At 39.2% G+C, this 14,220-nt stretch overlaps 1 protein-coding gene across 5 annotated transcripts in view; it reads right to left on the bottom strand.

Annotated features, from left to right (window-relative positions):
- otofb (otoferlin b) overlaps nucleotides 1-14,220 on the bottom strand; it is a 59,734-nt gene that overhangs the window by 34,718 nt on the left and 10,796 nt on the right. For all 5 annotated transcript variants that reach the window (XM_073927628.1, XM_073927629.1, XM_021467487.3 and 2 more), the window contains exons 11-20: nucleotides 12,211-12,434; nucleotides 11,681-11,789; nucleotides 10,133-10,310; nucleotides 7,190-7,310; nucleotides 5,925-6,025; nucleotides 5,445-5,535; nucleotides 4,524-4,640; nucleotides 3,956-4,108; nucleotides 1,218-1,407; nucleotides 1,009-1,133 (exon numbers count right to left, since the gene is read on the bottom strand). In XM_073927628.1, the coding sequence (XP_073783729.1) occupies nucleotides 1,009-1,133; nucleotides 1,218-1,407; nucleotides 3,956-4,108; nucleotides 4,524-4,640; nucleotides 5,445-5,535; nucleotides 5,925-6,025; nucleotides 7,190-7,310; nucleotides 10,133-10,310; nucleotides 11,681-11,789; nucleotides 12,211-12,434 (1,409 nt within the window). The remainder of the gene's footprint in view (nucleotides 1-1,008; nucleotides 1,134-1,217; nucleotides 1,408-3,955; nucleotides 4,109-4,523; nucleotides 4,641-5,444; nucleotides 5,536-5,924; nucleotides 6,026-7,189; nucleotides 7,311-10,132; nucleotides 10,311-11,680; nucleotides 11,790-12,210; nucleotides 12,435-14,220) is intronic.

The following is a 14,220-nucleotide window of genomic DNA, read 5'->3' on the forward strand; positions in this document are numbered from 1 at the left end:
TGGAATCTGGAATCTTGTGTATTTAAGATTTGACGTAAAGCAGTAAAACAGCACCAAATTAATTTTGACTTTGTGTTTTCACTTGAGTAATATCGTGTATTCAATGGTCAATCGGTTTTAAAGAGGATATATACATTTGGAGACAAAAATATTAGCTATTATTCACAATTAATGTGAAATGTTTTAGACAGTGTCAATATATCTATGAAATATGGTGTCATTAACTCGTTTTGTGTTTTAATACATGTTATTTATGTAAAAAATATGATTGACTAAAATTATTCACTATCATTAGTCAAGTTTGTATTCTCTTTAAATATTTTTAAAACTTTTCAGTGTGATTTTTTTCTTTCTTCTTTTAGTTTGATTGGCAAAAAAAATTTAACTGCATGTACAGGGTCACAAATCATATTAATAATATAATGATTTATACATATTTATATAAAAATGCTACAATAAGGGATGACAGCTAGTGGTTGAACTAGGTATTGCAGTCCAAATTCAAAATATTGGAGTTTTTTTGACCCAACCCCTATTCTAATGGTTAATTGATGTCACTAACAGCTTAGATAATTTTACATTTATAATATTTGTATTATCTGCTAATTAAAAACCATCTCATGTGAATTTTTATGAGTCTGTGTCTCATTTCGGAGACTACTACTGTCCTTCGGAGGTCGCATTTTCAGCTGTGCTCGCATACATTGATGCAGCTATTATGACTTAATTGAAGTATACTGTTTTACACCAATCCAACACAGAGTGCTTAAATATAATGGGTTAAACTGGCAGTGTGTTGGTTAAAGTGACCAAAATAAAGACATGGAGTGCACATTTTTAAAGGAGAATAACTGATTTTAACATTGCTTTTTGTTCTCTTAGCATGTTTCTTAAATACCTGGTATTTTTATGCGTGAGATGAGTCATTTTTTAAAAACAACCTGCTCAAGAAGTGCATTCTCACCACACAAGTATTTCAGATTTGCTTCAAATGCATGTATATCTCACCTCTGTGACTTGACTGTGAGTCGAAAAAAATATCCTGGCGAAAGGATCCGAGAGGCCTGTGCTGTCTGCCGCAAACAGACTGCGAGCCTGGTACATGTGGACCCTCAGCTGGAAGATCTGCTTCACTGTGGGTGTAAAATAATGGAGTTTTGGGTGACTCTTGGACAGACAGTATGAAAGTCAGTGGTGTGAGCGGTCAGGTTTCTTACTGGTGTACATCAGGCTGATGGGGGGAGAGGACTGAACGCCCGGCCCCTTCACTGCCTTGTTCTCCTCAAACCCGTTAGGCAGACCGCACAGATAGTCCTTACGCTGCCTGTTCAGGCCCAGCCACAGGTACAGCTCAGTCTTTGCCTGAACCGTCCAGCCCGCAGGTCCAAAACTCTTCTTGCCAGGCAGCTTCGACAGGAGGAAGACAGTAATATCACACATCCAGCCTGATCTCACGAGAAAACGGAAGTATTTTCAACACAATCTCACGGCAATTCGTAACTTTTTCATTTAGTAGCTAATTCGTATGAATTCGTACGATCTAATTCGTACAATTTAGTACGATTTGCTCATCCCCCAATGACGGTTGGGGTTAGGGGTGGGGTTAGGTGCCACGCCTCCTTTTTAAAATCTTATCGTTTCATACGACTGAACTCGTACGAATTCGTACGAATTAGCCACTAAACTGCCAAAACGTAAAATACTTACGTTTTCTCGTGAGATCAGGCTGGTATTTTATGTTTTTCCAGTTTAGTGGCTAATTAATAATGAGTTTAGTCGTACAAAATTGTACGATTGTAAAAAGGAGGCGTGGCACCTAACCCCACCCCTAAACCCAACTCTCATTGGGGGAAGAGCAAATCATACTAAATGGTACAAATTAGATCGCACAAATTCATACGAATTAGCCACTAAATGAGAAATTGTACAATTGTAAAAAGGAGGCGTGGCACCTAACCCCACCCCTAAACCCAACTCTCATTGGGGGAAGAGCAAATCATACTAAATGGTACGAATTAGATTGTACGAATTCATACGAATTAGCCACTAAATGAAAAAGTTACGAATTGCCGTGAGATTGTGTTGGATACATCAGAAAACATCAGGTAAAAAAGCAATAGAAAACTCCATTTATAGATGACATCATATTAGAGTTTCGCTATTATGAACCTTTCCCACACCTTGCTGACCCTTTAAATTGAATCAGCTTTTTCTCACAGTTTTGAAAATACCCGTGTTCAAGTGGACAGAGTCTCAGAGACAAGGTCTAAGTTCAAGGATGGTGATAAACATGCCAGAGAACGTAAGTTCAGATTGGCCGGATACACTGTATGACAATACGATAACCACTGGACAACTCGAACGCCATTCTGTTGACTTCAAATGACCACAAGTACATCCCCCATACCGCTGATAACAAGACATGGAAAAGGCATTTGGGAAAAACTGGCATCAATTAACCAGAAATCGTGAACTCTTCAGAAGGCAGCTGAAAGACCTGCTCCAACACAGCGATGGATGAAACTGGTCTTCAAGTATCATGAAGTTTATAACAAGTGGAGGATGAATAAATGACTACATTTTCACTTTGTAGTGAACTATCCATTTAAGGAATGACCGATTCATCATCACTGTCTATATAGGAACTCTCAAGGTAAATACCTTTTTAAGACTCTTTCCATACATCTTGAGACCTCACTTTCAGTTTTATCATCAGCGACTCTTGAACTTACATTTACTATACATCTATTGTAAGATAGTTTGATAAATAAAAAGGGCAAATTCCGTCATTCTTTTTGTTTTTCTTAACTGGAGACACATACAACACACATCACGACTCTTTATCTTGACCCAAATGAATAATGAAAAACAAGTTTGAAGAAAATCGGTGTCTGTAAAGGGATTGTTTGAATATTTAATCAATGCCATGTGTGTGTTCAATATAAAAAGGTCAGGAGAGAGTTTTCTTTAATGTTTAACATATCAGCAATATATTTAGACACAAATGAATAATTCGATTCACAAAATTTTGTTATCCTCAATGCAATGTAAGAGTTACATTCAGGGGTGCGCAACAAATTTAATTTCCTGATTCGCACTTCGTAGCTGATTTTAACAGGTGGAGATTTGAAGTGGAATTTGTCATTTGTCAATCGCTCTCCAGTCCTCCATTGGCCGCACCCAGGGCCGGAGTGGGACTCCTTTTCAGCCCTGGAGTTTTGAGAGCAACAGATTCTGGAGCTAGGGACACCGGCCCTCGCGGCCAAAAAACGGACCGGCCCACTGGGAATTCTCCCGGTCCTCCCGATTAGCCAATCCGGGCCTGGTCGCACCCATACATACGTCCTCTTTTTGAATACAACGTCAAAAAGCACAAGACTTCTCAACTGCAAATGATGTGCTCACAGGAAGTTTCGCTGCAGAGCTCAAGTAAATTTTAGACACTCAGGCCTTTGCATTTCTATTAGCTTCATCTACTTCTGCAAAAAAGCTTCATTAGTCTGCACAACATATCACACTCGGGAGAAGATTGGTTAATATATATCACCTTAAGCAATACAAGTACAACTGTTTAATGAAAAGAAACAAAAATAATAAAAAATATATTCCTTCTTTACAACAGGATCTGTAAGATAATCCAGCAGTTAGAGCATGGAGATGACAACAAAACCCGGTACGCAATGGTTAATCTCCTGGACAAATATACATATACATAATGAAAATATTATACAAAACTTAACTCAGAAAACGGCATTTAAGACATTTTAATACTTTTTAAGACCGCGCAGACACCCTGATCATACATTTGATGTATATATATATATATATATATATATATATATATATATATATATATATATATATATATATATATATATATATATGTATATATATATACTGGTGTAATAAAACAATAAATGGTTGTTTTAAAGATATGAAGTGTATTCATCTCTACCTTGAAGAAGATGGTCTGGACCTTCCCGCAGTCCTTTCCACACTCCTCCTCCACAGAAGAGTAGAGGATGTCTTTAGAGGGAACACGGGCGTATGCAATGCGCTTGTTGTTGCTTATCATCCATATGTAAATGTCTGGAACGCTGTGTTGAGGCTAAGGTGGAATAAAAAGATTCATCTGAATATATATTACAATTATTGGATTTCATATGCAGTTGAAGACGAAATTATTAGTCCTCCTATGAAATGTCATTTTTTTCAAATAACAAACAGAGCTAGTAAAATCTTCATAGTATCTCCTTTCCTATGATATTATTCTTATTTCTTCTAGTTTGACTGGAATAAATTCTTTTTCAAGGTCAATATTAGTAGCCCCTTTTTTTCGATTGGCTACAGAACAACCAATGACTTGCCTAATTAACATACTGTAGTTAAGCCCTTAAATTGCACTTTGAGCTGAATACTAGTATCTTGCAGAAATAACTAGTAAATGTGTGTTACTGTCATCGTGGCAAAGACAAAGTTTTCAACTGTATACGGCCACACAACCCAAGCATTTTGTGTTCTACCTCGTCAGACAAGAATCTCAGCTTGTGGAGGAAGTTTTGAGCCAGCTTTATTCTGTCTTTCACGTTGCTTTTCTTCACTTGTGACCTCATGGTTTTCGCTTGCTGGCCCATGCTTTCCTGAGGACACAATGACACACGAGGAACCAGGATCAGCATTACATATCTTGACCCTCGGTCACAAAACCAGTCATGAGTGTCCATTTTCGGAAATTGAGATTTAAACATTATTTGAAAGCCGAATAAACATCTTTCCCTTGATGTGTGGTTTGTTAAAATAGGATAATATTACCAAACGGGGATAAGATACAACTATTTAAACATTTGGAATGTGGAGGTTTGATCTAAATACTGATTCTTAGCAATATTACAATGTAAAAACTAGGCTTATATATTTACCATAAGAAATTAATGAAATGTCTTAATAGTACACGATCTTTAATATTTTAATGATTCATTCATTCATTCGGCTTAGTCCCTGATTATCAGGGGTTGCCACAGCAGAATGAACCGCCAACTATTCCAGTATATGTTTTACGCAGCAGATGTCCTTCCAGCTGCAACCCAGTACTGGGAAACTCTCAGTATGACACACTATGGCCAATTTAGTTTACCCAATTCACCTATAGCGCATGTGTTTGGACTGTGGGGGAAACCAACATGGGGGGAACATGCAGACTCCACACAGAAACGCCAACTAGCCCAGCCGGGATTTGAACCAGTGACCTTCTTGCTGTGAGGTGACAGTGCTAACCACTGAGCCACCATGCCACCCTATATTTTAATGATTTTAGCATAAAAGAATTCTAAAGTTTTGAACCATGTGATGTAATGTGCAACATAAGACTAGCTATGTGGTTCAGGGTCTTATTTACCATTAGTGTTTATTAGCAGTGATGCTTTTAACTAAAATGAAGTTTTTACCACTTCCTGCATGCACAATTTGACTCTCTCCTTGTCCAGTTTAGTCCTGCCGGCCTGATTCTGGTCATTGTTTGCCAAAGATACAAAGGTACTGAAAAAGATCAGAAATGTATGTTTGCAACAGTAATACCAACAGTTCAACAAAAGCAATTTTTTCTGCTTATCTGATATTTCAAAATGTGTTTATTTCACTATAAAAACAGGAACGTGATTCTACATTTTCTACAGGTAACATTTTAAAAAAGATACAATTTTCACAGGAGAGCTAATAATCTTGACATAAAACTAAATATAAATTATATTGTTTTAAATATTTTTAAACAATAAAGCACTAATGTTGTGAAATAACCCACATACTACACTACCTGATAAAAGTCTTGTCTCCTATTCAAGTTTTAGGAACAACAAATAATAGCTTGACTTCCAGTTGATCATTTAGTATCAGAATAGCTCATATGAAAGGCAAAGGCCTCTGCAAACCTGCAGCTGTTGCTGAGCTCCTCCAGAACTCCTCGGAGTCTGCGCTCTGGATAGGCCTTCTCTGTCTTTATGATCTCCTGCACATCATTCAACCCTTCTTCCTTTAACATAACAGAGATACAGTGTAAACACAGAGATCCCACATGAAAAAAAACTAAACAAAAATCATAGACATTTATAGTAAATACTTTAGTGTTTTTCTATCATACTATAGTAAATTACTCAAATTAATCTGTTGTGGTGATTCTCTTTGCTATGGTAGGAACAACTAGAGTAGTTTAAATAAATATAATAAACTCAGAGATTCAGAGACTTAAAGATTAACTCTATCAGTAATCCATGATCATCATTGAATACTGCAACAAAAACGATGGTATGATGCCAATTAAAGGCAATATTTTGTTTTTAATTTAATATTTTGTTAGTAAGTAATATAAGTTTTGAATTTGTCACCATTTTTCTCAGAAAACCTATTTTTTAAAGGTGCTGTTGACTTAAAATTTTGACTGGATGTTGATAACAACCAAAGAAATCCACATATGCAAAGAAAACAAATCTAATTAGTTTACAAATGAAGCTCTGCGTAATACAACGAAATGACGTAATGAGAAAGTATTGAACACATGAATAAAGGGAGGTGTAGAAAGGCAGTGAAAGCCCAGACAGCAGCTGAAATCTCTCAGTAGATCTTTAGCAACCCTCTGCTGTTCCTCATTGTAAATGAATATAAGATGCTTCAGTCCAACATCTACATTAGCAAGAGGATGAAACCAGGGTGACATTTCAGCAAGACCACGATACAAAACACAGCCAAGGAGACTCTGTATGCTTTCAGAGAAAGAAAATCAAGTTCTAGAATGGCCCAGCCAATCACCTGATCTGAATCCATTAGAGAATACAAAATAAAGATCAGATTTGATAGACGAGACCCACAAAACCATCAAGATTTTTACACTCTGTTGAAGTCTGTGAGAAACTCACACTTGAGCATTACAAAAAAGCCTTTAAATAGAATACTAAACATCTTCAGTATCCAGGACTTTCTCCCTGTGTCATTTCATTGTTTTTACACACAAGTTATTTAGCAGATTTTATTGTTTTGTTTTATTTTCATCATTGTATTGTTTGGGGTTTTACCAAAAACTTAGTCAATTCCATGTTAACAGCTCCTTTAGAAATATGATTCCCAAGAAAAAAATCTGCTGTATTTTTGTATTATTTATAATATATTTATTATACATTTTTTTATGTTCTGTTATTATTACCAGTTTATCTGCCATTTTGTCCAAGACGTTAGCATTATAAAGTCGTCGTCGTTGGTCCTGCCACCAGCTGTAGATGTAGATGCAGGGCTTCCTCTCAAAGTACGGCAGGTGGAAATAATTCCTGCAGAATAAATGAACTCGATGCATCACATGAGCTTACACTTAAATGCAAAATAAGATGACCTAGGCAGAAACACCAACTAGATAGTAAAGACAAACTTTAATATTGGCTTGAGAAAGCCTTGTCTAAACGTTTGAAGTAGTTTAAAAAAGTTTAAACAGTTTGTATAGGGTGATAAACAAATCTAGATGGTTGCTAGTCAATTGGTAAGACTGACCCTTTTAATGGGTAGAGGGATCCCCCTCATGATTGCATAACACTTCGGGTGTATGGCCATAGAAGATCAATACGCTATATAAATGCACATTACTTACTTACTTTGTTGCTAGTGTGTTGCTAGAGTATTTTAGGAGGTTGCTGTGCAGTCGCTGCTGAAATAAACAGCATATGCTGGTATGGAATGTTTTGATGCTGGTCTTGCTGGTTTCAATGCTGGTCTTGCTGGTCTCGATGCTGGTCTCAGTGCTGGTCCAGCATTGAGACCAGCATTGAAACAAAAAAAAAAAAACGGCATTAAAACCAGCAAGACCAGCATGCCACTATCAAAACATACCTCACCAGCATATGCTGATTTTTTCAGCAGGGGTTGCTAGGGTCGGGGTGCCAGCATGGTCTTACAAAGTAATTTTAGAAACATTTAAGGCCCTTAAAAAATATTTAAAGGTCTTAAATGCTATTTTGCAAGGTTTTAAATCTTGCATCTTTATGTTAAAGTTTGCCTGAATTTAATCAGTGAATATAGAGATGCTGTATAGTTAATGAAATTGATCAAATCCTGCTAAATTTGACATCACGCTGCTTTGTTCAGTGGCAACACCGTTATTTCTGGAGTTCTGTAGGCGCCACCTGCTGCATTAGCATTTTTATTCAGTATATGAATGATGTTTTAGTTTAGGATTAGCTTCCTACAATCCCTATTTAGTAAATATACTGAAAGTTAAAATGACGCCAATATTACTGGTTGAAACCTGAAGTAGTGAGTCTTCAAAAAAAGTCTAAAAAGGTATTGAATTTCACTCTGATTTCTGTACATACCCTGAGGGTAATCTAGTTGTTTCCTACAGATCCTATGAATCATCTTTACCTTTAGTAAATATTTCCACATTGACATGCTTATCTTTCACACCAGTTGTTGACTCTTTGTTACCACATTGTGACTGGACAATGTAAAGGTTAGTGTATGCTCCAGCCCTTTTGTTTCTGTCATCTTTGGCTTTAATTAGTGAACTATTACAGCTCAGAACTATGTTTTGTGTCTAATTTTTACTTTATGTGGCAAGTAGTCATTAAAAAAGCAGGATGAAGTACATCCAGTGCATTCGCAACATTCCAAGCTGTTTTTTCGACATAACAACCGCTAAATAACACAGGCTCATCTAGTAACTGAGGGTGCTTTCACACCTGTGAATCGATTCAGTTAATCCGAAACAGAGATTACAATTGTTACATTGTTGCTCTTTGCTCTTGGAGCGGTTCGCTTTCACACTGCAAAGTTTCTAATCGGACCAAAAGAGCTAAAACAAGTCACGTGCGAGTAAACTCTCCTTACATTGGTCAGAGTGTCAGGGTTTATTTGGCAGCGTCCCGCTCAGCTGTCAGGAGAGGTGGTGGTTTGGTGGTGATTGACAGGGTGCGCGCGTGACGTGTCTGAGGAGAGACACGGTGGGGAGGGGTGAGAAGGGTGCGCGACGATGCCTTTTTGAGGACTGGGAGAGAGACGCGAGATTACCGGGAGATCATCACTCGTTTGCGGGCATCCGGAGACTCGCGAAACTTCCCGCCCTACTCATAATTCTCTCTTCATATAGCCGTAAGCCTATTACATATCCATAAAACACTGTGATATAACCGCGGTCGGATCGTTTGCTTTCTCACAGCAATTGAACCGCTCCAGGGTTCGTTTCAATCGAGCCGAGACCACCTCATTCAAGCGATCTCGGAGCGATTACTTTGGCGCGGAACAGAGCACGATTGCCCTGTTCACATATGCCAATCAAACCGCGCTAACTGGGCAAACGAGACACGTTCCGAAACAAAAGTGTAGGTGTGAAAGCACCCTGAGAATCACCTCGACCATCAGTGAACACATTCACATACATATACTTACATACAGATTCATATGCATATACATTTGGCAGTCCAGCTTGTCTGTCCAGTTTTTTTTCAAAATCCAGTTTTTGACTATTATTGACTGTTTGGCGCCATCTTGTGAACTAATAATACGTAGTTTAGTCTATGCCAGGGGTCACCAACATGGTGCCCGCGTTGCCCGCAGGCCTGTTCTAAAAATAGCTCACCATAGCGCCACTCACCAGTAAGCTTCATCTAATAAAGAAGTAATCATTTAAAAATGTAAATATTTGCAGAGATATATAAAAATAAAGTGTTGCACATTGATACATTAAATACAGGGTATTTCCTACCCTGTTAAATCATTGCTGATAACTTTTGTGAGAATCATTAACATGATCGGTGTCTTCACATGGATGAATATCATTAATTATTACCAAAAACACAAAGTATAATTAAAAGTAAATTGAGCAAATGTGTTATTTGAAAAGTGTTTATCAAACTGGTAGCCCTCCACGTTAATCGGGACCCAAGAAGTAGCTCTCAGTTTCATAAAGGTTGGTGACCCCTGGTCTATGCTCTATTCAGTCAGTGTCGTTTCTGTCAGCTTTGCGTTTTTGACTGATTTAGTGCTGTCTTGTGACTGAACAATGCACGGGTTAGTGTATACTCCATCAGATTTCTTTTATTTCTGTTAGGTTTGCATTTAGTTAGAGAATTATTACGTCTCAGAACAATGTTTTGTGCTGAACCTGTCGGTGATGACTGGCTTCATTGGAGGAGTTGTGGAAACCGACGTCACGTCTCCACCATCATCCACCTCCTCGTCGCTGGAGCCGTGAATCAGCTCAGACTCCTCGTCATCGCCATCTCCCTTCTTCTTCTTCGATTTGGGCTTGGTTGGAGTATCGAGCTCACTCCCATAGTTTCCTCGAGTGCAGAGGACAGACACGGTATTTTACAGAATCATCTCATTACAAGTATAAAAGTGCAAGGGAAAATATGAGTTTTCAAAGGATAGTGGTGTATATTTATATTTACACAACAGTTCTGTCTGGTTCTCGAATCTGATTGGCTGATAGCCATGTGATATTCTACAATATCAGAACTCGTACAGCCTCTTCACTCTTGTGTATTACTCCGCCTACACAGAGTGGCAGCAGATCAATAAACTCAGCACAGTTTGACAAATATTGCAGCTGTTGGGCAACATCATGTACTTTTGAGGCTTTTTTTTAATCGAGAATGTAGTTGTTTAGATTGCATCTATGAATTTTATGTTCAAGGATAGTGGCTATTTTAAATATTTTTAATTTCTAAGATAAAGGCGACGGCGACCATTAGCCTGTCATTGAGCAGAGCAAAGACGGTTGACGTTCATCCACAAGATGGCCACAGAGACTGCATAAAAAGCCCTTAGAGAAGGAAAAACTCATAATTTCTAACTACAGCAAACAGGTATGTGACATTCTAAGTCAATCATTGTAGTGTATTGAGTGAGATGGGACTCACATATCAGAATTTATGTATTTTGTGTTGGTACTCTTTGTATAATCCTGAGTTACTTTTTGGTTGGCCATCTGCTTGTTTCTAATAAGTCTTCCAGTTACTGCAGACTAGTTCAGTAAACATAAAGAAAGAAGAAATGCCCGCATGTGTTTACATTTTTTCTTTTTACAAACACAACAGTAATCTGCTAGTGATTGCGCTGCTTTGGCTTTTTAAAAGGATTTGGATTTGGCTCGAGATTGAAACAGAGAAATACTAGGGAAATCTCTGTAAACTGATGGCATTTCATGCCGTTCAGCCTTATAATCTTAAAATGTGAGCAAAATCACCTGATTTTTCAACACTTTACGCTAGAGAATCATTCAAACACTAGCTCTAAAGTGACATTGGTGAATTAGTAGTGGCTTCTGCTGTTCTGACGTCAGCTGCAGATGTGAAAGAATGGCGGAAGAAAGTAGTTCCTCATACAAAGGGATTTTTTAAACTCTCCTTGTTTGATTTTCTTTTTGTATACATGATTATGTTGTTGAACTGTTGTATAAATGCTAAATCACATTTGTAGCAGTGCATTGTGGCTGTTTATCGTTACTGGTGGGACACTAAGGCAACGCACGCCTCCCACAAGGGCCGATATACAGCCATATCGCACTGCTACTCGTGGGATATTGCTCATTTAGATATCCGGACAGACTTTGGTCTCCTTTGGTTTTTCCCTAATATGTGAATAATTCTAAATCAGAGCATTTTCCCTCTATAAATGTGACTGTGAACTTGTCCACCATAGATTTTACCTATTGTGACCTCAAAGTTGATGGGTTTGTCTCCGATCTTTCTGTCAATCATGGTGGCCTCGAGGAAACTTCCAAAGAGAAAGAATTCCTCCACTTTTCCTGTGGCATTCTAGGATATAAGAAACAAACAATCGATTAAAAGGTCGCCACACGGAAATGCCAACTGGACTAGCCTGGACTCAAGTCAGCGACCTTCTTGCTTTGAGGCGAACCACTGAGCCACCGTGTCGCCCTACTTTATTTTAGTAAACAAATATTGTTGAACAGTTATAGTCTTCATTTACCTGGATGTTTATTTGCAAATTATTAACACTATAGTCAAATTTACCACATTATTTGCACCTTAGTATGTTAATGAAGCAAACACGCTCATAAAAGTCACATGAAGACAAAGCCTAACTTTGGCTCTGACTGTGTAGATGATTGTCTTCCAAACAATGATCTACTATGAGCACCGCTGCTAAATAAATAATGTAGGGGGTGATAAATAAAGACGATGAATTATTGACTGTAATTAGTAGAAGGCTTACATCAGAGATGTTGGGTATCCCCTCCACCTGCACCTCAGTGGAGCTCATGACTTCAGGAGACGAGGTGTCCAGGATCTCTACGGCCAGGCTGATCAGCAGACGGGCCCTGAAGGAGACGCCCTCCCCGAGGCCTTCGTTCAGGTCCTGATACTCATCCATGAGCGTGTAGCTGCGCGTGGAGCCGTACATGTTGACCCACGCCGGGCCAAGAGTCGGGAGAAAGCCTACGAATGAACCAGGGGAACACTGAACACTTATCATTCCTTATTATTTATTTTGAACTCGCTGACCCTGTGACCCTGGATGACAAAAATATTCTTATGCTACGTTCACACCATATGCGGAAGAAGCGTCAAACGTGAGTGATTTACATGTTGAGTCTATGCAAACAAGCGAACAGACATCCTGCGGCACGATACACAAGAATGAGGCGGCGTGAAAGACGTGGCACGAATGACACAGTTCACACAAATGAAGCGGAGCGAGTTGAGCGTCTGACGCGTATATCACATTTTTTACTTGAATCGCACGAGTTCGAAAATCTGAACTTCTGCAGGCATTTGCACTGCGTTAACCAATCAGGAGCTTGCTCTTGTAGGGGCATGATTATGACGTAGCGCCTGTTGTTGGTGTTCTGGGGGAAATCCATTTACCGACAACAGTTCAATCAAACTGGGCTCGGCTCACTCGAAAGCATCGCTGAAAGCTTCCATCATCCAGGTTAAGTTTCTGGAGGAATTTATGAGCTCACAGAGCAGGGTGCACTGCTTAAAGGATCTAGTGGTATTTTCTTCATTCACACGTGAAATCTGTGCCATGGGCAGGGCTTCTGTCTGTCTGGTGACTGTATCTTCGTTGCTAACATGGATTTTATTGAGAGAATAGCTGTGTTTATGTGCTTTATGAAGGCTGAAAAACAGTGTCAATTAGTTTGGAGCCGTGTCTGAGTCCACTAGATCCTTTCAGTAGTGCATCCAGCTCTGTGAGCTCATTCACTATTTCAGAAATCATACCTGGATGATGGAAGCTTTCGTCAGTGCTTCTGACTGAGCTAAGCCCAGTTTGATGAACTGTTGTCAATGTCGGCAGGAGGATTTCCCCTGGGACACCAACAACAGGGGCTACGTTATAGGCATGGCCCTACAAGAGAAAGCTCCTAATTGGTTAACGGCGTGAATACCCGATGAGGTTCCGATTTTTCCAACTCAAGCAATTCGTGCGTCAATTTATATCTGTGGGCCGGAACACATCAAGCTGATGGTCTGCCATGGGGCTTTCTCAGTCTGACTAGTTGGTTGGATGCGTTCCACATGTCGCCTCTAATTGAGCTAACGTCATAGCTCATTGGCCCAATTCAACGTGTAGAATTGGCATTAGCTGTCAACTAAAGAGGCCGCTCTGATTGGTTATTCAGCAACAAATCTTAGTTTAAAATAGTAAAGTGACATAGCAAGAAAAGGATTCAATTCAAGAAGGGACATAAAGATGATGGCTGTAATTGGCCTACAAATGTTCAAATGAAATATAATGCTGCTTTGTTTATGCTTTGCAAACGCATCTGAAGTTCCAGATTCCAGTTCTGAACGGGAAAACAGATACTGCCCTGCAGTGTGGAAAGACACATTCAGTCAATTGGTCTGTTTGGTGTGTTAAAGCTAGGCATGTGACGATAGTCACCCTGCTGAAAAATCCAGCTTAAACCAGCCTAGGATGGTTGGCTGGTTTTAGCTGGTCGAAAAGTCTGGTTTTAGAGGGGTTTTGGCTACTTCCAGGCTGGTTTCCAGCCATTTCCAGCCTGTTTTTAGTTGGTCGGGCTGGGAGATGACCAGCTAAAACCAGCTTGACCAGCCTAGCCAGGCTGGGAGCCCAGCCAAAACCAGCTATGTCCAGCTTGAACCACGATGGTCAAGCTGGTTTTAGATGGTTTTAGCTGGTCACTTTCCAGCCTGACCAGCTAAAACCAGGCTGTAAATGGCTGGAAACCAGCCTGGAAGTGGCCAAAACCCCCTC

This window comes from Danio rerio, chromosome 17, assembly GCF_049306965.1.
Source record: "Danio rerio strain Tuebingen ecotype United States chromosome 17, GRCz12tu, whole genome shotgun sequence".
NCBI lineage: Eukaryota > Metazoa > Chordata > Actinopteri > Cypriniformes > Danionidae > Danio > Danio rerio.